At 43.5% G+C, this 25,181-nt stretch overlaps 1 protein-coding gene and 1 long non-coding RNA gene across 7 annotated transcripts in view; one reads left to right on the forward strand and one right to left on the reverse strand.

The window, feature by feature from the left end:
- The window catches only part of LOC130277031 (capping protein, Arp2/3 and myosin-I linker protein 3-like), a 530,598-nt gene that overhangs the window by 94,293 nt on the left and 411,124 nt on the right, over positions 1-25,181 (reverse strand). For all 6 annotated transcript variants that reach the window (XM_056527256.1, XM_056527257.1, XM_056527255.1 and 3 more), the window contains one exon: positions 19,531-19,588. In XM_056527256.1, coding sequence (XP_056383231.1) covers positions 19,531-19,588 — 58 coding nt within the window. The remainder of the gene's footprint in view (positions 1-19,530; positions 19,589-25,181) is intronic.
- LOC130277040 (uncharacterized) overlaps positions 1-25,181 on the forward strand; it is a 176,597-nt gene that overhangs the window by 28,253 nt on the left and 123,163 nt on the right. The gene's annotated exons all lie outside the window — the stretch shown is intronic.

A 25,181-nucleotide genomic window follows, 5' to 3' on the forward strand; every position in this document is an offset into this window, starting at 1 on the left:
ACACACGCATCCGCTCACATGCTCCTTCCCAAGACAGCATTTTTAAAAGCATAACAATGCTAAAGTGAACGCAAACTTTGCTGCACATACCCAGTCCATCACTTCTTTTTTTTTAAGGCACAATAATGGCAACTAGGTCGGTTCAATTTGGCTTGGTTTAAAATGAAGCAGCACTGTAATAAGCCCCAAACATGTTTCTAACTCTGCCTAACAGCTGTGAAGCTCTCTCTAACACTGCTAAATATCTATTCAAGTAGTTTTAAGTGGCTTTTTCCAAGCATTCCAAAAATTATCCCTTTTTGGGTGTAGCAAGAGCTTTTTAGTCTGCTAAGCAAAGAAGATGGCACATATTTTTCCTGTTGTTCAAAAAATTATCCCTTTTTTGGAGTAGTAATAGCTTTTTAGTCTGCCCAGGGATAAAGATGGCATGGATTTCTCCAGGCGTTTCAAGAATATTCCCTATTTGGGAGTAGCAAGAGTTTTCAGTCTGTCAAGTGATGAAGATGGCACAGATTTCTCCAGGCCTTTAAAAAAAATGATCCCTTTTTGTCAGCAGAACCAGAGTTGATGGACTGTCACTAGCCAGAGTACAGCAGGAGGTGGCGGATTGGTGTTCCTAGTAGTAGTGATCAGTGGCATCTGGCACAGGAGGTTTAAAGACCTCACTGATCCATGCCTGGTTAATTTTGGTCCATGTTGCTGGCGGACCTTGTTTGCTTCGGGGTGACGATGCTGCCTGCTGCGCTGAACACTCTCTCCCAAGCGACACTATATCGAAGTGCTGATTCTATACACTATATTCAAAGTTCTGCTATTTCTATGTGCATTTTAGAGATATTGCAGGAGATTGACTTGTAGATATTGCAAGAGACTGGCTTGGAGTTTTCAACTGCAACATCTGTGTTTTTGCTGACCGCTGCTTGAGGACCGGTAAGGAATTTGTTCGGTGTTTGTTATTGTGTGTTTGCTAATGAGCCTAGATCATTAAGGTGTTACATTTGTTGTTGGGGGAGGAGCTTGTGAGGGAGTGTGTGTATATATAGGCACTGACTCATTAGCTTGTGCTGCTATTTGTAAGTGCATTGGAGAGATATTGCAGAAGATAGCCAGGAGGTAGACTGGAGGTGGATACAATCTAAAAAAGGTAAGTTTGTTTTAAAATGTTCTCCTCTTTAAAATGGCAGACTTGGTTCAGTGCATGGATTCTGTTGGTTCTGTGCATTTATTTCATGTTTCACTTTTTGGAGGTTTGGATGCTGTCAGATCTGTAGACAGTTTTCCTTACTGCAGCAGGAAATAGCATTTTTTTTAAATCTGAGATGTTTAAATTATCTGTTAGACAAACTCAGACTGGGACTGCTGCAATGCTACTGCCACAGAGGACCCCTAGAAATGGCAGATGGGTTACTGTAGGTTCTGGAAGACAGAGTTGTGGATAGAAGACATGTCCCACAGTCTGGGGTTCTCCATAATTCATTTGCAGCACTCTCAGAACGTAACGGCAACATGGATATTGGTTTAAGCACAGAGGGTGAGGAACTATTGAATCCTATGTCTAATGTATCCAAGACTGCAGCCAAGGACATAGAAGATAAAGTAAAGGAAGCAGCTGTTGCTGGCTGATTCAATCATGAGAAGTGTGGAACTTAAGGAAAATGGTTTTGTGAGATGTCTCCCTGGTGCTACTGCTAGAAGAGATAGAAGATGTATTCTTAATATTGTTCAGCAAGCAAAGCAGGAAGTGGACGTGGATGTTCTTGTCCATCTAGGGACAAATGACCTGGCTTGCAATGACGTTTCAGAGGTGAAGGAATCTTTTATCACACTTGGTAATGATGTACAGGATTTTGTATCCACTATTTAATTTTCTTAAGTTTTGCCTGTGCATAACATTCAGAATGATAGGCAGAGGCGCATTAAGGAGTTCAACTTATCAATTAGTAAATGGTGTCAAGAGCAAAGATTTGGCTTTGTGTCTCATGGTAGCTCGACTTGGACAAGAAAGGAACTGTACAAAAAAGATGCTTTGCATCTTTCTCTCAAAGGAACGAATGTACTCAGTGAACAATTCCAAGAATTTACTAAGGAGTATTTAAACTAGGAAGGGGGGCAAAAGAGTGAACATCCATGAATCCAATTGCCCCCCGAAACAATGCCAGAACATGTCAGTAGCACAGAGGTTAAGAAATGATAAGCTCAAAGTCCTGTCTACAAATGCCTGCAGTTTAAGTAATAAAATCAATGAAATTGGGTCAATAATGGCATTTAGTGGCTGTTACTGAGACATGGTTTAATGAAAGTAATGACTGGGACATATCCATACCAGGGTACTCTTTATAAAGAACAGACAGAGAAGGCAAGAAAGGAGGAGGAGTGGCCCTATATGTGAAAGATAGCATAAAATCTAACCTAATACAAGTTAGTGAGGCCAACATAGAGTCAGTTTGGGTTACTTTGCAGTTTGGTAATCATGCAGAAACTCGTGTAGGTGTGATATATAGACCCCCAGGCCAAGTTAAAGAATTAGATGATCTACTAGTTGAAGAAACAGCTAAAATGACAATGAAAGGAGAAGTTATCATATGGGAGACTTCAATCTTCCAGATATAAACTGGAAAAAAAATAGCTAGTTCAGCCAGAGTACAGATATTCTAAATTCCCTACTGGGATTATCTCTACAACAAGTGGTTGAGGAGCCAACTCGGAGGGAGGCCACTTTGGATTTGGTATTCACAAATGGGGATTTGGTATATGATGTTATTGTAGGCGAAAGCTTGGGATCTAGTGATCACCAGTCAATGTAGTTTAATATAAGAACAGTGAAGGAGTCACAACACACAAAAACAAAAGTTTTAGATTTTAGAAATACAAACTTTTCAAAAATGAGAGTCATAAATGATTCCATATCAGACTGGAACGGATTACATGGAGTCCTTGAGAAATTCTACTACTTAAAAGACACGTTATTGAAGGCAACAGAAAATAGCATTAGACTTGTCAGTAAAAGCAGAAAAAGGAATAGACAGTTGTGGTACTCAAGGAATAACTAAGTTAAAAACAAAGGAAGGAAGGTATGTAGAAGAGAATAAAGGGCTCGCCGACTGCCTTAATGAATACTTCTGTTCAGTTTTTACATAAGAAAAAGAAGGAAAAGAACCTCCATTAGGGAGGAAGACTAATAAATAGTTTGATGCATGCGTCAAAGAGATTGCGTAGAAGAGGTTCTACGTTTGCTGTCTAAAGTGAAGACCAATAAGTCACAGGGGCCTGATGGAATACACCCAAATTTATTAAAAGAGCTTAGTGGTGAGCTAGCAAAACTGTTAACAGATTTATTTAACCAATCACTGGTAACAGGATTCGTCCCGGAAGATTGGAAATTATCAAATGTCGTGCCCATTCACAAGAAAGGTAGTAGGGAGGAATCAAGCAACTATAGGCCAGTAAGTCTGACATAAATAGTGGGGAAATTAATGGAAACCATACTAAAGGATAGGATTGTGAAAAATCCAAAATCCCATGGATTGCAAGATGAAAAACAACATGGGTTTACTAAAAGAATAGATGGTGGAGGGGCAGTAGACATCGCATATCTAGATTTTAGTAAGCCTTTTGACACTGTCCCACATAGAAGACTTCTCAATAAACTGCATTCATTGAGCTTGGACTCCCATATTGTTGAGTGGATTAGGCAGTGGCTGAATGACAGACAACAGAGGGTTGTAGTCAATGGAGTATATTCAGAGCAAGGTCTTGTTACCAGTGGGGTACCTCAGGGATCTGTACTGGGACCAATTTTGTTTAATATCTTCATTAGTGATATTGCAAAAGGTCTCAATGGTAAGGTGTGTCTTTTTGCAGATGACACAAAGATATGTAATAGGGTTGATGTTCCTGGAGGGATACACCAAATGGAAAAGTATTTAGGAAAACTAGAAGAATGGTCAGAACTCTAACTCTGAAATTTAATGTGGATAAGTGCAAGATAATGCACCTGGGGCGTAAAAACCCTCGGGCAGAATATAGAATATTTGACACAGTCCTGACCTCAGTATCTGAGGAAAGGGATTCAGGAGTAATAATTTCAGAAGACTTAGGAAGGTAGGAAGACAATGTAATAGAGCAGTAGGAAACACTAGCAGAACGCTTGGATATATAGGGAGAGGTATAAGCAGTAGAAAGAGAGAAGTGCTCATGCTGCTGTACAGAACACTGGCGAGGCCTCACTTGGAGTATTGTGTGCAGTACTGGAGGCCAAATCTCCAAAAGGATATAGATACTCTAGAGAGAGTTCAGAGAAGAGCTACTAAACTAGGACATGGATTGCAGGATAAAACTTACCCGGAAAGGTTAACCCCTTAGCGCAAATGGACGTTTATAAACGCCCATATGCGCGTCCCCATATATAATGCGCACTCACGAGATGAGCGCGCATCATACCCGGTGAGTCCCGGTTGCTATAAGCAACCAGGACCCACGCTAATGCTGGACATCACTGATCAGCTGATGTCCAGCATTAACTCTTTAGATGCGGCAATCAAAGTTCAACGCCGCGTCTGAAAGAGAAAGTAAAAGCATCCCGGCTGCTCAGTCGGGCTGATCGGGATCAATGCAATAAAATCGCGATGTTCCGATCAGCTAGGACGCAGCAGGAGGGTGGCTTACCTGCCCCCTGCGAGTCCGATCTTCGATTGATTGCTTCAAGCCTGAAATCCAGGCTTGAGCAATCAACTGCTAATAACACTGATCAATGCAAAGCTATGGCTTTGCAGTGATCTGTGTAAAAGATCAGTGTGTGCAGTTTTATAGCCCCCTATGGGAGCTATTACACTGCAAAAAAAAAGTTTAAAAATAGTTAAAGATAATTTAACCCTTTCCCTAATAAAGGTTTGAATCACCCCCCCTTTTCCCAAAAAAAAAAAAAACTGTGTAAATAAAAATAAACATGTGGTATAGCTGCATGCCTAAATGTCCAAACTATAAAAATATATTGTTAATTAAACCATTAATTAAATGGCACAAAAAATAAGCCATCATATGGATTTTTAAGTGCAAAATGGAAAGTGTTATTTTTAGAAGGTGATGAGGAAAAAAGAAAATGCAAAAACTGAAAAGCCCTCTGTCCTTAATGGGTTAAAGGACCTTAACATGTATAGCTTAGAAGAAAGAAGAGACAGAGGGGATATGATAGAGACTTTGAAATACATAGAGGGAATCAACATGGTAAAGGAGAAGAGCATATTTAAAAGAAGAAAAACTACCACAGGAGGACATAGTTTTAAATTATAGAGGGGCAAAGGTTTAAAAGTAATATTAGGAAGTTTTACTTTACTAAGATAGTAGTGGATGCATGGAATAGCCTTTCTGCAGAAGTGGTCGCTGCAAATACAGTGAAGGAGTTTAAACATGCATGGGATAAGCATAAGGCTCTTCTTCATATAAGATAGGGCCAGGGACTATTGAGAGGATTCAGATTATTGGGCAGACTAGATGGGCCAAATGCTTCTTATCTGCCGACACATTCTATGTTTCTATGTAAGACAGAACACCCAGGGCAAGTTCTGAGAAGTCCATGGGGTCTGGGTCTGTCAGAGAAAGGGCACTGCTGAGGTAGGCCTCAACCTGGTTGTTCAGGTGGTGGTTCATATTCCTGTGATGACCAGTGATGTCAGGTGGGGAATACCAAATGCAGAAATATTGTCATCATGTGCTCCAGCATACTGCTGCTGCTCCTTCCACTTGCAGGGGTAGTGCTGGCAGTAGGAGAAGAGCGTTGAATTAGCAGAGAGCAGAGACTGGACCCCCATTCGTGCTGGAAAGCCAAGGATAACTGGCTGCATAGCTTCTCCTTATAGAACTCCAAGTTTGCCTCCTTCTCAGAAAGCAAGAAAAATTCCATCCATTTTGGATTTATACCGAGGGTCTAAGAGTGTTGCTATCCAGTAGTCATTTCTCTGTAACTGTGCATGCAAGAAAGCATGCAGCTAGCCATCCTCACCAGATTTTCTAAGGGCCCAGCTTGTTCCACCTCCATCCCATACTGCCAAGGTTGGTCATGGTCCTAGTCATCATCAGTGTCGCCTTGCAAAGAGTCCTCGCCCCCTATCCTTTTTACAGAGTCCATCTCCAAATCCTCCAACTCCTCCTCATGACCCATTTTCTCAACCTCCTCAAGGAGAACATCTGTACTGCTGGAAGCCAGATGGGAACTCTCCTCCATCCCTCCTTCCACCACCATTAGCATTTGCTGTAAAAAGAATATTAGCGGCATTACATCACTAATTCCGCAGTTGTACTTGCTGACAAACCTGGTAGCCTCCTGGAAAGGCCTGAGCATGCAACAGGTGTCTCTGATTAGCTGCCATTCCCTCAGCTGAAAGTCACACTGGCTGGAAAAATTGTCTGCTGCATTATGAAGTCTGTCACCATGTTGCGCTGGTGATACAGGCAGTCCAACATTGTTTAATTTCAATGTGTTGGAATGTAGCAAATGAGGCGGTGTGGCGGTAGACTGTTTTTGCACTGTAACTGAAGGAAGGCAAGTTTTAAAGCGAAGAAGATGGCATGGATTTTGTCAAGAGTTTAAAAAAAAAAAACTTTTGGTAGTAGCAGCAGCATTTTAATCTGTCAAGCAAAGAAGATTGTGAAGAAGAAAGAAAAATTTGCAGTGGAATCAGCGCTGCATCAGGATAAAACCTAAGGCATGATAACTGATGTTTTATTCTGCAGCATCCATACCCCTAATTTGGGGTGATATGCATGAAACCAGGTCTCTAAAAAGGTGAGAATCCATCTGCACATTAGGATCTCTACCATGGTTACTTGCAGAATTACACAAGGCGCTGTCCCTACTTGTTTCTCCCCTCTTTCTTCTCAAGTGAAGAAGATGGTAAGGATTTTGTTCCCTTTTTGGGAGTAGCAACAGCATTTTCCTCTGCCAAGTGAAGAATATGGCAAGGATTTGTCGAGGATTCTAAAAATGTCCCCTTTTAGGAGTAGCAACAACATCATACGTTGTGTAGGCCTGGTTGAAACTACCAGCAGCAATGGTGATGGCGGACAAGGGGGATTGGTAAGTAACCAGAGGACTGCAGAAGGAAGAAGATTTTGGTTTTGTAAAATTTGACCAGGTGGCCCAAGCCTGGATGAAGGTAGCAGCAGTGTTAAGCTGAGCGCTCCGGGTCCCTGCTCCTCCCCGGAGCGCTTGCGGCATTCCTCTCTCTGCAGCGCCCCGGTCAGACCCGCTGACCGGGAGCGCTGCACTGACATTGCTGGCGGGGATGCGATTCGCATAGCGGGACGCACCTGCTCGCGAATCGAATCCCAAGTCACTCACCTGTCCCGGCCCTCGGCTGTCATGTCCTGGCACGCGCGGCTCCGCTCCTTAGGGCGCGCGCGCCAGCTCTCTAAGATTTAAAGGGCCAGTGCACCAATGATTGGTGCCTGGCCCAATTAGCCTAATTAGCTTCCACCTGCTCCCTGGCTATATTACCTCACTTCCCCTGCACTTCCTTGCCGGATCTTGTTGCCTTGTGCCAGTGAAAGCGTTTAGTGTTGTCCAAAGCCTGTGTTCCAGATCTTCTGCTATCTACATTGACTACGAACCTTGCCGCCTGCCCCGACCTTCTGCTACGTCCGACCTTGCTCTTGTCTACTCCCTTGTAACGCGTTTATCTCAGCAGTCAGAGAGGTTGAGCCGTTGCCGGTGGATACGACCTGGTTGCTACCGCCACTGCAAGACCATCCCGCTTTGCGGCGGGCTCTGGTGAATACCAGTAGCAACTTAGAACCGGTCCACCGACACGGTCCAGGCCAATCCCTCTCTGGCACAGAGGATCCACCTCCAGCCAGCCGAATCATGACAAGCAGCAAGGGGGTGGCGGACTAGCGGGACTGGCAATTTCCAGCATACAGCAAGAGGTTGCAGACTGGCATTTTCCAGTGAACAGCAGGAGGTGGTGGACTGGTAAGAGTTGTAGTAGCCTAGAGTAAGAAGTATTTGGCCAGACGGCCCAGGCCTGGCTTGAGGAAGCAGCAGCAACAGCAGCAAGGGTGATGGCAGACTATTGGGTCTAATAGTAGTCAGCATACTGAGGAGTAGGCCAGTAGTAACCAGTGTACAGCAGGAGGATAAAAAAATTTGATTTGATTAAAATTTTTCCAGCCAGGTGGCCCGGGCCTGGCTGGAAGTAGTCACATTCTGCAGAGCATGGTAACTGGTAACTGTAGCCACTTGCCAGCAGACAGCAGGCGGTGGGGAAGTAGTGTTATCTGTAGACACCAGACAGCAGGCATTGGTGAACTAGGTATACTTTTTGCAAGGCTTTGTGATGCCTCTTCATGTGCTGATGTAGAGTCCTTATTCTTGAGTTCGGACCCTGCCTGTGCCTTACTTTCTCTCTGCAGATATGGCACTGTGCCCGCTTTCCTGCATCTGGTAACATAGTAAAGAATTTCCACATGGCAGGATATCGTAAATAGCTAGATACATCACCACCCGACTGTGCCCCTGTTCTAGAATGTTTTATTCTCAAGCCTTCAGATCCAGCACCAGTGTCACTGTCACTTGCTCCTGCACTGCTCAGACCAAAAGCCTCCTGACATCCTCCTCTTTAAACTCCTTTTCATCATCCCCAGTACTACCCTCAGTAAGAACGTCTGATGTGTGATCGTGGCCTCCTTGTTCCCCCCTCAGCACATCCACCATGATGCATTACAGTATCCCCACCACGCCTACCACAACCAGTCCCACTAGTGCTATGCTCGGCCACTGCATCCCCCTCAACCAGCTCAGTAACACGCTCCAATGGCTGACCGTGACACAACTTCTCCTCCTGTCCATTTGTGTAGAAGTGGAGGGGGGGGGGGGAAGCAAAGATAGAGATGAGGAAACAGACCATGTAAGACCAACAATTCCTTCACCAGACACATGTTTTGGGTGTTGCTAAGGATTTTGTTCGATAAAGCAATAATATTCACAAAAAAATTTGTTCACAGGGCAAATCCCTGTCAAATGCATGCCCTTTTTATTTTGCTGCTATTGCACAACTAAGAAGATGTAAACTGTGTTTGCTAAAACCCATATTATTTCAGAAAATATTTTTTACAGGGCTTATCCGTGTCAAATGCATGCCCTTGTTGAGGCACTTTTATGTCCCAAACATGAAGATGCAACTGGTGTTTGCTGAAACTAATAATATTCATGAATAATGTATTCACAGGGCTAATCCCTGTCACATGTACACTCTTTTTTAGTGCACTGCTATTTAACAACTAGGAAGATATAATGTTTCATTGAATCAGGAAAATAAATGTAGGAACTGTGTCTAATGCCAGACATCACCGATTGAAGTGATGCCTGGCATTAACCCCTTAGACGTGGCGATCAAAGTTGATCGCCGAGTCTATAACAAAAGTAAACGGCAGCTCGGTCGGGCTGTTCAGGACCGCCGCAGTGAAATCGCGGCGTCCCGAACAGCTGAGAGGATGGGTGAGGGTCCCTACCTGCCTCCATCTCCACATAGCATTGATCAGTGTATGCAAACAGAAGATTGCATGTAATAGTCCCCTATGAGGAAAAAAAAATGGTGTAAAAGTAGTAAAAAATAAAAAAAGTTAAATGTGATTTAACCCCTTCCCTAATAAAAGTTTGAATCACCCCCCTTTTCCCATAAAAAATAAATAAAATAAATGTAAACAAAAATAAACATATGTGGTATCGCCGCGTCCGTAAATGTCCGAACTATAAAAATATAATCAGAAATAGGGAGAAAATAGGAAAATAGTTGTCCGGGCACAGCTGTTTCACGTAGATAAAGCCGCTCTCCTGAATAGGGATTCCAGGGACTAGTTCACACAGCTCCGCAATCACAACCCCATATGGTGCTCACTAACAGTGAAAATACTTTGCAAACAGTCTCTGCATAGAGAATAGATGTAGGGCACTCACCAGGCTGGTTGTAAAACGGATTACTTTATTGAAGACTTTTCATAAGTAACTTACAGAACTTCAGTGCAGGATGGACAGGTGAGCAGCACTGAAGTTACAGAACTTCAGTACAGGATGGACAGGTGAGCAGCTGGGCTACCTGGGCGGGCGGCGGTGCCGTTTTGCGCGCAGTGGCGCTTCGACTGGCCCTTTGCGTCATCACGTTGGAAGATACGTGTTATACGCTCTGAGCATTGGTGATGAATAAACAAATCACACTTAAAGTGACAGGTAAACACAGAGATAAAACATCTAAAAACAAAAAGTGAGCTACGGAGAATTACAATAATACATTCATCTCCAACAGTTTATTACAAGTAGATCCACATTTATTGTATACAATATACAAGAAAATACAGCACCAAATAAAAAATATCCCAGTACTTATGCCATTTTTAAAGTATAAGGTGCTGAGGATCTAGCTAGTGGTTATACAGTATAGCTCTGCACAAGACATTTTATACAAAAAGAAGGACTAGAGCTGTCTCCTCAGTACGGGCCATTCAGGGCTCACGGCGGGGAATTTAAAAATGAAAGAAAATACATGGTACATCGCACAGGACAGGCAAAAATACTCACTGGCGTGTGTTTTACTGAAATATTTTTTAAAGCGTACCGTAGCACATTTTTGTGCCCACATACCTACATCTAAGTAGTGTACTGTTTTGTACCTGTTAATCTGTCAAGGGCCTAGATACTGTGAAAGGACAGCCAAAAGTATTCACCTGCTGCTGTTCTAGACAAATACTGTTTTAAGCGTAGTGAATCGTATTGTACTCCAATCATATATGCACTAAGTATGTCAGGCAGAGTGCCAGGATGTGCACAGAGGAGTGACAGAGGCCTAAATTCATCAGGAAGAGGTCGCAGCAGACTAGGGGCGAGTGGCAGCAGGAGTCGCAGCGAGAGGCCTGAGCTTCCGGTATCAGCTAGCGGTCGTGTCTCGACCAGCAACCCATCTGCCGTCATCGATTGGTTAACATAGACATCCACTTCATCGCAAGTGACATCTGATACCCCCAGTCAACAGTCGGTGGGTTCCTCAGACACAACCCTCAGTTGGCATGGCCCGGGAGCAGTCCCTGTCCTCCCATTGCCTCTGTCCTATCCTGTTCCCTCCCCTAAAGAAGTATCTTATCCTGTGGGTTCAGCTCCACTATCTAATAGAGGACAATCAGCAGTGGAGGAGACATCCGCTGCTTCCTCCGCTAGGCAACCAAGTACTGATGAGGAGAGTGATGTAGGAGGCAGTGTTTCCAGCATTCAGGGTCCTGAAGCAGACACTGTTGAGAAACCGGAGGAGGACATCGGTGATGTGCAGACACTTGTTGATGACGATGAATCCGATCGCAATTGGGAGCCAGGTGCAGAAGGGGCTTCATCATCAGGAGAAGAGGGTTGCATGTTGCCTGTGAGGCAGCAGCTGAGCCAGCAAGGTGGTAGCATGGTTGGCAGTCAGCATGGTGTTAGAAGTGGAAATTCTGAAGCCAAACGTGCCCGGGGAAGACCACCTGCTTCGCGGCAGCCAAGTGGAACAGGGGTTCCTGGAGACGGCAGCAGTAGCAGTCAATAAGTGCAGACTGTTGGTGGGAAAATAAGCTACTCGGTGGTGTGACAGTTTTTCATCAAGCATCCGGAGAGGGTAAACATAACCACATGCAAGATGCGTCAGCAGAAGGTGAAGTGTGGCCAGGGTCCCAATGTTGGCACCACGGCCCTGCATCAACATATGCTGTGCCACCATAAAGCGGCCTGGGAGAACCGTGGCTCCGATGTAGTGGTCCAGCCTGCTGCATCACCCAGTGGCACGCCGCTCCCTTTTTCAGCCAGCCAAGGCTCCACCACCTCAGCCGAAGGGAGCGGTGTGTCATACTCTCCTTCTGTCGCTCCAGATGCTCCTGATCCTCCTACTTTTAGTCAGTCATTCCACCAACAATCCATCGGCGAAGCCATGTCCATGAGACAACAGTATGAGCCCACACATCCAACGGCGCAGAAGCTGAATGTGCTCCTGTCCAAGTTGCTGGTGCTGCAGTCCCGCCCTTTTCAAGTGGTGGACTCTGCATCTTTCAGAGAACTGATGGCTTGTGCAAAGCTGGAGAGTGTTAAGCCGTAATTTCTTTGCAAAGAAGGCAGTACCAGCCCTGCACAATTTTGTGGAAGAGAAGGTGGGCCAGTCCTTGAGCCTGTCGGTGTGTACCAAAGTGCACGTCAGCGCCGACGTCTGGAGCTGTAAATATAGTCAGGGACAATTCATGTCCTTTACGGTCCACTGGGTGAATGTGGTTCCTGCACAGCCACAACACCAACTTGGACAGGTCATGCCGCTTTCTCCTCCACGCTCTCAGGCCGTTGGTCCTTTGACAGTGTGCGACTCCGCCTCCTCATCCTCCACCATGTCCTCAGCTTCCACTGCCCAGACAAGTCTCAGTGCCCCTTCAGCATACCATTTGTGCAGAGCACGGCGTTGTCACGCTGTTCTTCACATGGTTTGCCTTGGTGAACGGAGTCACACAGGGGATGAACTGCTAAAAGTAATTCATAAAGAAATCGGAGCATGGCTTACTCCACGGAAACTGGAAATGGGAACCATGGTGACTGATAACAGGAAGAACATCTTGTCTGCTCTGCGAAAAGGAAGGCTGAGCCATGCTCCCTGTATGGCACATGTGTTCAATCTGGTTGTCAGGCGGTTCCTGAAGTGTTCCCCCCATTTGCAAGACATCCTAACAATGGGAAGAAAACTTTGCATGCACTTCAGCCACTCGTTCACTGCAAAGCACACCTTTGAGCTGCAGCGTCAGAACGGTATCCCCAACATAGTCTTATTTGCGATGTTGCCACACGTTGGAATTCCACCCTCCATATGTTGGTCTGACTATACGAACAGAAAAAAGCCATCACCGATTTCTTGATGATCCGAGCTGATAGGGGGACTCCCTATGTAACTTCAATGTCAACCAGTGGCAGCTCATACGTGACACCTGCCGTTTGCTCATTCCCTTTGAGGAAGCCAGGATTACAGGATGAACAACGTAATTCCACTGCTTCATTTCCTACAACGTGTTGGAGACGATGGCTGCTCAGGGCAATGGAGATGTGGCGCCTACATCTCACAGCCACATGAGCCCTGTGGGGGCTGAACTGGAGGAGGAGGAGGAGGAGGAGGAGGAGGGGCACAGTGGAGCACAGTTTACGTTTTGTGAGATAGGCGGTTTTTCTAGTCATCTGACAGAGGAGGAGCAGGAGCAGCTAGAGGGTTATGAGGAAGGTGAGACAGAGGACCCAGACCGTGGCAGTATCCAGTGGAGATGGAGGCAGGGAGTCCCTCCGAGTCACTTGCACAAATGGCACAATGCATGCTCACTTTCTTGCATAGTGACTGCCGAATTGTCACCATTCGGCAGCGGGATGACTTCTGGCACTCCACTTTATTGGACCCTCTCTACTGCCACAAAATGGGGGGGCCTTTTTTTACACCCAATGAGAGGGAGGACAAACTGACCTACTACAGAGACATCCTACATAGTAATCAGCGCCATTGTCCATCATCTCGCAGGTCTGACTTGGGGGGGGGGGGTCCTCTGTGCTCACCTTCCACTGCCATGGCTGCTGGGGAGGGGTGGGGTGTCAGGAGCAGTACCAGCTCCATCAGCAGAAGCCTGAGTCTACAGTCGCTGATGAGTACCTTTAGTCACCCGCATAGTGAAGCAACTCCTCAGCAGCAGGTAGACCTGGAGCAGGACCTGAACCAGCATGTGGTGGAATACCTTGACAGGCCCATGCCAACACACCTTGAAGATCCGCTGGACTTCTGGGCAGCCAAACTTGATTTGTGGCCGCAACTAGGAGAGTTTGCCCTGGAAAAGCTGTCCTGCCAAGCCAGTGTGCCATCAGAGCGGGTGTTAAGTGCGGCGGGGGCCATAGTCATCTCAAGGAGAACTCGTCTGTCCACAAAAAATGTGGAGAGACTGACCTTTGTGAAGATGAATCAGGCATGGATCAGCCAGGATTTCCACCCACCAATGCCTGATGCATCAGAGTGGATTGACCATGGTGCGACACCAACACTTCACAAATATGGATAGTGCCACACAGATTTAAGACACTGCTCCCCAGTTACAAACATTCCTCCACATCAGACCTTTTTCACCCACCTTCGTCACCGGGTACTTGGTACTGGTATTGCTACCCACCGCACCACTCTGTCACCGGGTAACTTTCAGGACTCCTGATGCTGCTGTGGCCACCTACAGGCTGTCTCATTCTGCCTCCTTATGGTCTCCGCATGCTACCGCCAACTCCAGGCTGTTCCATTCAGCCACTATATGGTCTCCTCATATGCCACCAACTGCAGGCTGTGCCATTCAGCCACTATATGTTCTACGCATGCTGCCGCCAATTCCAGGCTGTGCCATTCAGCCACTATATGTTCTACTCAAGCTGCCACCAACTCCAGGCTGTGCCATTCAGCCACTATGTGGTCTCCTCATCAGCTGCCAACTCCAGGCTGTGCCATTCAGCCACTATATGTTCTACTCATGCTGCCGCCAACTCCAGGCTGTGCCTTTCAGCCACTATATGGTCTCATCATCTGCCGCCAACTCCAGGCTGTGCCATTCAGCCACTATTTGTTCTACTCATGTTGCCGCCAACTCCAGGCTGTGCCATTCAGCCACTATATGTTCTACTCATGTTGCCGCCAACTCCAGGCTGTGCCATCCAGCCACTATATGGTCTCCTCATCTGCCGCCAACTCCAGTCTGTGCCATTCAGCCACTATATGTTCTACTCATGCTGCTGCCAACTCCAGGCTGTGCCATTCAGCCACTATCTGGTTTACTGATGCTGCTGGGCCTGGGACATTACCTAAAAAATGTTATGGTAGCACTAGCTACCATAAGTCTTCAATTTAAATTTTAAAATTCATCTTTTATCCTTAGGGGTTGTAAAGCCCTATTGACTCCTCATCTTCTGCCAACTCCAGGCTGTGCCATTCAGCCACTATATGTTCTACTCATGCTGCCACCAACAGGCTGTGGCATTCAGACACTATATGGTTTCCTCATCTGCCACAAACTCCAGGCTGTGCCATTCAGACACTATATGTTCTACGCATGCCACCGCCAACTCCAGGCTGTGCCATTCAGCCACTATATATTCTACTCATGCTGCCGCCATCTCCAGGCTGTGCCATTCAGCCACTATATGGTCTCCTCATCTGCCGCCAATTCCAGGCTGTGCCATTCAGCCACTATATGTTCTACTCATGCTGCCACCAACTCCAGGCTGTGCCATTCAGCCACTATCTGGTTTACTGATGCTGCTGGGCCTGGGACATTACCTAAAGATTAGGGTTTGTGAAGCCCTATTGTCTCCTCATCTGCCGCCAACTCCAGGCTGTGCCATTCAGCCACTATATGTTCTACTCATGCTGCCGTGGGCTGCAGGCTGTGTCATTCAGCCACTATATGGTTTACTGATGCTGCTGGCCCTGGGACATTACCTACAATTTTTATGGTAACACCAACTACATTAATCTTCAATTTAAATTTTAAAATTCATATTTTAATCTTAGGGATTGTGAGGCCCTATCTTCTCCTCATGCTGCCGCAAGCGGCTTTGTCATTCAGCCACTATATGGTCTCCTCTTGCAGCCGCCAATACCAGGCTGTGTCATTCTGCCAGATTATGGTCCCTTCATGCTGCTGCCACCTTTAGGCTCTGTCATTGTGACGCCATGTGACCCTATTTTAGTTTGGGCTTTGTGGACATTCAGTATTAGTTCAATAAACACCAGGACATTAAACTTGGGAATCTAATATAAATCTTAAATTTAAATTTAAAAAAAATCGATGTAATCTTTTCAAGACTGAGGCCCCATGGTCGTCGCCATCATAGTACCTGTGGAATTATCACAAGAATCCAATGAAATAGCTTGGAGCCATAACAATGAACCATAACTGATTAAATGAAACATTCGCACTTTCACAGTCAGGGGTGCGCTGAGAGGCAGGGGCTGGAACAGGTGGTATCTCGCCTGGCGGAGGACCGCCAGCTCGATTTTAAGATACAAGTACGAGCTTTTTCACTGCAGCCACTTCTAGCTTTATATGCCCACTTATCCAATGACACAGAAGCTGAATGTGCTCCTGTCCAAGTTGCTTGTACTGCAGTCCCTTCCTTTTCAAGTGGACACTCAGAGTATGGGGGTGTGCTGAGAGGCAGGGGCTGGAACAGGTGGTAGCTCGAATCACGGAGCACTGCCAACTTGATGCTCACCAGAATGGGTAATCAAAAAATTCAAATAATGATGCTCTGGGGCAGTGATTCTAATAGTGATGCCTGTAATCTGCATGTCATACTGAATACCAGTATTATTTCACTAACACAGCACACTCCCTATGCATGTTAAGACAAAGTAAAGTGTTCTACACTCCTATTGAGCCTCTCTGTAGGCCAGAAATAGCTGTTTTTAATAGTGATTCGCCACGAATAAATTTGGACCAAAAAAATTTTTACGAAAAATTTGACGAATCCGCTGAATCGAATTTTTCAAAAATTTGCTCCTCTCTAACGGCTGTGCAGTGCTCATGGAATTCTGCGAAAGAAGGAACATGTACTTTCTTTGCATGAAACAATTTCTGCAGTGGAATTGTCCGCCGCTAAAATTCCTGTGTGAACAGGTCTCCCAGAAGATCCATTCACACTGATGGTAATGTTCACTGTGCGGAATTCCATTCGTGGAATTCCACTCATGGAATTCTGTGTGAATTCTGCAGTGTGAACGTACCCATACAGGTCTGCCACAGAACAGATTTGCTCAGTTAACTGCTTGTTTTGTTTTTTTATTTTGTATCAGCCTTTAAAAAGGCTTGCTGTGGTTTGTAGTACATGATGAGGCTTGTGTATGAATGGACAAGAGATCCTCCTATGATCAGCCCACACACAGAGGCTGGGATGAGCACTTTTTTGCTATGGATCCTTGTATAGCCCCTATAGGATTTGTCCACTGCGGATGTTATAAATCAGTAATGGATTCTGGCTCTCGGGTGAGAATTGTGGCTTCTGTTCTCACACACTAAGTTTTTCTTTGTTCCCATCTCTGTCCTATCCCTATCCCTCTCTCTCTGTCTGCTTTTCTGTCCCCCCTCTCTCCCCTCAGACTGAGTGCTGGGAACAGCGTGTGTAAGCCCTTACGGCAGTGTAACACTGCATTCCCACTTGCTGTCTCCTATTGGCCTTTGGGCTGATTGACACATAAAACTAGCAAATCATATGATAACCTGGGGTTATCATGTGATATGCTGGTCACCCTGATGTCAGACCACCGCCTTCTGCTCCTCTTGCTGCTTCTTGGCACCAAAAAGTCATACTTTTTACGCATTTTATGGGCTTTTACCAGTTCGCACCAACCGAACCGGTAAAAGCTCTTTAGTTTGGTGACCTGCGCTAACCCCGTAATTCAGTTCCAATCCGAGTTCGCCGGGCTCTGCTCGCTCAACACTACTAAGAGGTGCTTACATTTTTTTTTTTTTTAAGTTTGAGCTAATCATACCAGCAGGCCTATATCTGGAAAATATGACAGATGTTCTGGCCCTGCCTTGCTTCTGGCTAAACTTGCCTTCACTAATAGTAGAACAACCCTCCTTTGTCAGCTGGTTCCCATGCCCTGTCCTAAACTACATCACCATCAAAATCCTCCTTATCATCCCCGCTACCCCTCTTCTCAGCATGTCTGATGTCTGATCTTGGGCTTGTTGCACCATCCCACCATGATGCCTTACAGAATTCCAACAATGCCTACTACCACCAGTCCCACTAGTGTTATGCTCAGCCACTGCCTCCACCACCTCTATAACAGACTCCAAAGGCTGACATAGACACAACTCCTCCTCATGGCTAATGCTTAGCATTGGGTAAGGGTGGGAAAGCAAAGGCAGAAATGATGAAACAGACCCTTCTCTGACAGACATTTCCACCGCACCCTATAATGATGTAGACAATGAGAAATCCACTGACACCTGACTCATATTGTCAGACTCTTCTTCTTCCACCTGAAAAGACTGTGAATGAAGCAACCAGTCTACAAGGACAAAACCATACAACCCCTGAAAAACATTGAGAACTTTTGCTTGCTGACACAGCTACTACCTTTACTGGTGCTGGTACAGCCACCAACATTCTTACTTGGCGAAGGACATGGCAGGGATGCTCTGTTCTCTACCCCGTCCAACAATTCCTTTACCCAACTTTTTTTTTTTTTTTTTTTTAACCCAAAAAGATTTGGAGGCAGTTTTTATGTTTTTTGAGTGATTTGTCACTCACATACTAGTCAACATACACATACCTTTCCTTGGATTGCTATGCTGCATTCACTCTAAATGCTTTTTACTGTGTAGTTATGTTAAATCCAGGTAGTAATGCTATGTTCGATTAAACCTAAATAATATATATTTAATATAGGATGTGACTTAGGATCAGGAGTAACATTTTGCACTTATCTTGTACTGATCCTGAGTTACATCTGGTGTTATACTCCAGAGCTGCACTCAAAATTCTGCTGGAGGAGCCACTTTGCACATTCATTACTTATCCTGTACTAATCCAGAGTTACATTCTGTTTTATACTGCAGAGCTGCACTCACTATTCTGCTGGTGCAGTTACTTTGTATTTACATTATATAACTTATCCTGTATTGATCCTGAGTTACATCCTGTAGATCTTTTATTTAAAATATAAAACATAACAATAATAATAAACAACAACATAACAATAATACAAACAACATACACCTGTACAATATGTACAAAAATTAGTCCATATTCGTCCATAAATGTCCATCAAAGTATTTTCTGGTCCAGCCTTATTTTCACCAAACACATACCACTATAATAACAACGCCACACGTGTAAACTACAGTACATACTACTTTATCATAATAAAATAATAATAAATAACCCTACTCATGACAAAAATAATAATAATAACAATAATCATAATAATTATAACCTTAATACTAATAACTAAACTAATACTAATCCGGTTGCATTTCCTCACCAAAAATAATTAATGTGTGTCACAAATCCCCAAACACCACACAATATTTTAATCTCGCTTGTAATCTTGGCTAGACTTTAGGTAGTAGAAAAGGTGGGGGAAAAAGGTAAGCCCCAAAACAGCAGCTTGTGCAAAATTTAGCTTTTTTTGTATTCCAGAACACTTGCATATACTGTAACATTAATAAATTCCCTCAATGTGTGAACCCAGCCTAAATTGTCCAAAAAGAAAGGGAATGACCTGACTAGGACCATCAAAACGACAAAGAAATTTCAAGGGGGTGATCAGTTGTGGAAACAATCATCCAGTAAAGTGTCCCATTAGCTAGCAAGAATAAATGTATTTTGCAAAATCTAGGGGATTGACTATGCATTGAGTATATAGATAGATAGATAGATAGATAGATAAATAGATAGATAAATCAAATTAAATTGAAATTATGCTGTAAGTGCATAAAAATTTTGAAACACTAAATACATACACAGTCATCATCTTGTAGCAGTTGAACAATCCGGTGAAGTATATCTGTGACAGAAGTGCTGAAATAGAAGAAACATTTGCTTCATCTTTTTGCAAACATCATCTTTTGCATGAAATGTACACAATAAAAAGGAAAAAAAACAAGGAACAGAACAATAGGGGAGATGTATCAAAATCTGTATAAAGGAAGAGTGGTGCAGTTGCTGATAGCCACCAATAAGATTGCTTCTTTTATTTTTAAAGAGGCCCTTGAAGAGGCCTTTTTTTAAATAAAAAAAAAAGCATTCGGAATGGTAGCAACTGGTCAGCTTTTTCTCTGCACAAGTTTTCATAAATCTTCCCCAATGTCCCCCCACATGGGAAGGTAGGACATGAGGCAAAGACAAACCCCAACAACTGGCAAAATGTAAATACATTAAACAAATGTGGACAGTAAGTAAAATCTGTAAATCTGATTAAAGTGCTCAAGACACCACTCATAAGATAGTAACATAGTTCATGAGGTTGAAAAAAGACCAGAGTCCATCAAGTTCAACCTATATCCCTACTGAGTCCCTACTGAGTTGATCTAGAGGAAGGCAAAATACCCTCATACTAGAGGTAAAAATTCCTTCCCGACTCCAAATATGGCAGTCAGAATAAATCCCTGGATCAACGTTCTGTCCCTATAAATCTAGTATACATAACCAGCAATGTTTGTTATTACTCTCCAAAAATGCATCCAGACCCATTTTGAACTCTATTACAGAGTTCACCATGACCACCTCCTCTGGGAGAGAATTCGACAGTCTCACTGCTCTTACATTAAAGAACCCCCGTCTGTGCTGGTGTAGAAACCTTCTTTCCTCTAAACGTAGAGGATGTCCCCTTGTTATAGATACAGTCCTGGGTATAAATAGATCATGGGAAAGATCTCTGTACTGTCCCCTGATATATTTATACATAGTTATTAGGTCGCCACTAAGCCTTCTTTTTTCTAAACTAAATAACCCCAATTCTGATAATCTTTCTGTGTACTGTAGTCCTCCCATTCCTCGTATTACTCTGGTTGCCATCTTTGAACCCTCTCCAGCTCCACTATATCTTTCTTGTACACTGGTGCCCAGTACTGTACACAGTATTCCATGTGTGGTCTGACTAGTGATTTGTACAGCGGTAGAATTATTTCCTTGTCGTGGTCATCTATGCCCCTATTGATGCACCCCATGATTTTATTAGCCTTGGCAGCAGCTGCCCGGCACTGGTCACTACAGCTAAATTTACTGTTAACTAAGACTCCTAAGTCCTTTTCTATGTCAGTCGTCCCAAGTGTGCTCCCATTTAACACATAATCCCAGCCCGGATTTTTCCTCCTCATGTGCACTACCTTACATTTATCAGCGTTGAACTTCATTTGCCAAGATAGGCCAGAAAGAACTGTTTGCAATTAGATCTAATCTATAGCAGCAGTTACACAGTTACATACTGTTGGCTAAAAAAGACACAGGTCCCTCAAGTTCATTCGTTATTGATCAATAATACATAATTCATTAGTATACTACTTGCACTCCATAGCTTGACTACTATCTTTAAGTACTCTTTGTATAAGGATGCATAAATCAACATTTCTGCCACTATATCTGATAAACATACTGAACATACTGTAGTGTTTGCAATGAGAATGTATTTTATGCTATTTGTGTAAGTACATTTTACATAAAAGTATAAAACATATAAATATAACATAAAAACATTCATCCAGTATATGTGGGAAGAGCCCCAGGAGTCAAACAGGAAAATATACGTCTGTGGTAGGCGCTCCTATTTCTAATAAATGGGTCGAAGTAGCAGACTGGACTTATGAAAACAAAAATAATGTTTTTTTCTAATGGTCTAAAGTCTATAAGAATAATACTTTACTTTTTTCCCATCAAAGTCTGCTACTTTGGTTAAACCCATTCATTAGAAATAGGAGCATCCTTCACTGTTACTGATCTGCCTTGAAGGAGGGGGGATTCAAAACTGTTTTACCTCTTTCCTTGGGGAGGGAAATATGAAAACTGTTGTTATAACTCAATAAATCATTTTATGTTCAGAGTTCATATGAACCAAAGGTGTGTGGTGTTTTCTCTGAGGGAAGGAAATACAACACAGAGCTACCTAGTCAGTGGATAATGGCTATGATACAATTGGTTGGCAGCGGTGGGACTGATCTCACTACTAGGGCGACGTCCAAACCCCCACTGGGACCCCCAATTCATAACGATAGAGCGGTACTATGAAACTCTAATGGTCGTCCCGTAAGACCAATGTCTCCCACCATCCCCTGCGGAGGATCAGCCCGGCAACAACAGACTCACAGCTGCACTTGATGTTATTTTCCTAGAAAGCCTAACAAGGGCAATGGAATGTGAGAATGTCATGTGACCTTTCTTGAGGGAGGAGGGATTTTAAACTGTTCTACCTCATGCTTGGGGAGAGGGATATGAAAACTGTTCACATGAACAGAGTCTTCTCTGAGGGAAGCTTGTGTTTATATATGGGAAACATCTACAGATTATGTCCACACTGATAATGGCGGCATCAGCACACTGAGTTAAAATCACAATAAACACAGCCCCCCTCGTTTCACCACATCTGTGGCTTTGTCAAGAGGTACTAGAGCTATGGCAGAAAAACAGTGTTTGGTGGTTATTTAATTGCCCTCTTGGGCATCATCATAAAACATGGGTCAATTGTTATGTCCAAATTTTTCTGATACCAAAGCTAACCAATAAGGACATGTCTGTCTCATATTTGACATTAATATGAACCAACCAAAATGTAAGGTTTAAACACTCAACCAGAATCCTGCAATCCTGCATGTGTAAAAATGCTGTTGGTAACTAGGAATTACATGACTGCTATGTCATATGACGATCTGCACATGAATTTAGCAAGACTATCGGAGCTGTGAGTTAATTTGTGCCTGCGTGTAGACTACGAGTGGAATCAGCACTCGGGGTCTCTCTGTGCATGTCAGTCCTGTGCTCCCGGAAGATGCGCAGGCCAATGAAGAGAGTGCCGTTGTAAAAGATATAGGATTTGGGAGGCTGATGCCTCCATAATCAGTGTGGACATAATCTGTAGATGTGTCCCATATATACACACACAACTTTCTCAAGCCAGCAATCTGGTAGGCTACTATGACTTGATAGATAGCAAGGGAGAAGGCACATTGTATGTTTTTAAATTGTGTCTCATTTCCAATAAAGGTTTAGATTTACAGGGTGGGCCATTTATATGGATACACCTTAATAAAATGGGAATGGTTGGTGATATTAACTTCCTATTTGTAGCACATTAGTATATGTGAGGGGGGAAACTTTTCAAGATGGGCCGTGACCATGGTGGCCATTTTGAAGTCGGCCATTTTGAATCCAACTTTTGTTTTTTCAATAGGAAGAGGGTCATGTGACACATCAAACTTATTGGGAATTTCACAAGAAAAACAATGATGTGCTTGGTTTTAATGTAACATTATTCTTTCATGAGTTATTTACAAGTTTCTGACCACTTATAAAATGTGTTCAATGTGCTGCATAAAGAGGGAAACGCATCATCATGTAGGCCACTGGATATGCAAAATTGCTACATGATGATGTGTTTCCCTCTTTATGCACTGAAGCTGGCACGTTCCCTGAGTTTTTCCAGCAAGATGGTGCACCACCACATTATGGGTGTCAGGTCAGAGCATTCCTAGATGAACAGTTTCCTGGAAAGTGGATTGGTCGTCATGGGCAAGTTGAATGGCCTCCAAGGTCTCCTGATTTGACCCCCTTAGACTTTTATCTTTGGGGTCATCTGAAGGCAATTGTCTATGCTGTGAAGATACGGGATGTGCAGCACCTGAAACTACGGATACTGGAAGCCTGCGCTAGCAATTCTCCTGCGGTGTTGCTATTAGTGTGTGAAGGGTGGGAGAAGAGGGTTGCATTGACAATCCTTTTTTATCCACAAAATATGTCCCTGGAGGTAACAGGGCAAATCATAAATTAAACAACCTTTGAGGGGTTACCCCCTCGCGGGGATTAACCCTTCACTAGAACCCCCCTTAAAAACAATCTTTATTCTTAACTTGTTAAAATATTACCCCTTCACACAATGGTTAAAATTGTCAGTGGAGGTTGTGGTATTAGGGAGCTATAATTACTCCTCTCTTGTATATGGAGCTTATAGTATGTAGTTCTCCGTGCCGATTTTATATTGCTTAGGCGCAGAGTATACCTATGCTCTGAACTCTTTTTGTCCCTCCACTGTTTAAAACTAACTACCAGCCCACCCGACGTTTCGGTGATAAATCACCTTTGTCAAGGGTTAGAGACTAATGGCGCGAGGGACGCTGTGCACTCAATAATATAGCCTACTGTTGACATCACTTCCTGACTTAATTAGCCAATCCCGTAGTGCCGCATCATGTTCCCAGGTATCGCGGTCACGGCTCCTCCACTAATAATAAAGGAGGTCCGTGACCTGCCAGTCACATGATCTCATCATGTGATCAGGTTCTTGTCATCCGCGTCCTAGGTTTTCAACGTTGCACATCCTGTCCATGTCATGTGACCTCCATTTTACTACGTCACTCCAGTTTCAGCGCATGCGCTAAAACTTAGATTCTTATCCGATGTTTACCTTCATAGTGCGCACTCTCCAGGACTTAGAAAATAAATCGCGGTCACATACTTCTGATGCGAATAACCTCTAGCTCCATGTGTTTAGTTCACATCTATATTCATTGGTATTCATCAGAAGAGTATTAGGGATAAATGCATTATATTCTTAAGTGGATTAGATTTCTTTTTTGTTTTATGTAGGCTATTAGGAAATAATAATGATGATAATTGTTTTTAGTGCTAGTGTTATTTTATTTCAGGGGGACATTATCATATAATGGGAGAATTTACAGATATCTCTACATTGTATATATGAGTCATTAGATATATAGGTTGTCGTATATCCATGTAGTTATAGACTCATATATGCTTGGCCAATATATATCATTAAACATTAAGATTGGAGGGGGGGCAGATCTGCCTCTTCAAAGGATATAAATTAGTCCTTATGAGTTATCCATTATTCATTGTATATAGTTATTATCCTTCCCCTAGGAAGTTAACAAGAATGATTCATCATATTCAGACATTCTCTCTCTTCCAAAGAGAATATATTGTTATTCTACATGTTCTTCCTTATTGCATCTCCTTATTTTTTGGTCTTAATTTCTATTTGGTTTCATATCCTTTATGTCTTCCTAGATGACATTCCAATATCTAATGGCCACTATCTCCCTATTAGAGGTGCATACTATCTGTAAATTATTAATTCATCACCCTGTTTCTACATAATCCACATTAGCACTTTCACTAGTTGTTGCACAGTTCCTCCGTCATTAGAGTCTTCTAGTAGTATTATATGTTATGGGGTTAATTTGTAATGAATTAAATCAGTGTTATTGGAAAATCATTGATTTTCCAATAACACTGATTTAATTCATTACAAATTAACCCCATAACATATAATACTACTAGAAGACTCTAATGACGGAGGAACTGTGCAACAACTAGTGAAAGTGCTAATGTGGATTATGTAGAAACAGGGTGATGAATTAATAATTTACAGATAGTATGCACCTCT

Source organism: Hyla sarda, chromosome 6, assembly GCF_029499605.1.
Source record: "Hyla sarda isolate aHylSar1 chromosome 6, aHylSar1.hap1, whole genome shotgun sequence".
NCBI classification, from domain to species: Eukaryota; Metazoa; Chordata; class Amphibia; order Anura; family Hylidae; genus Hyla; species Hyla sarda.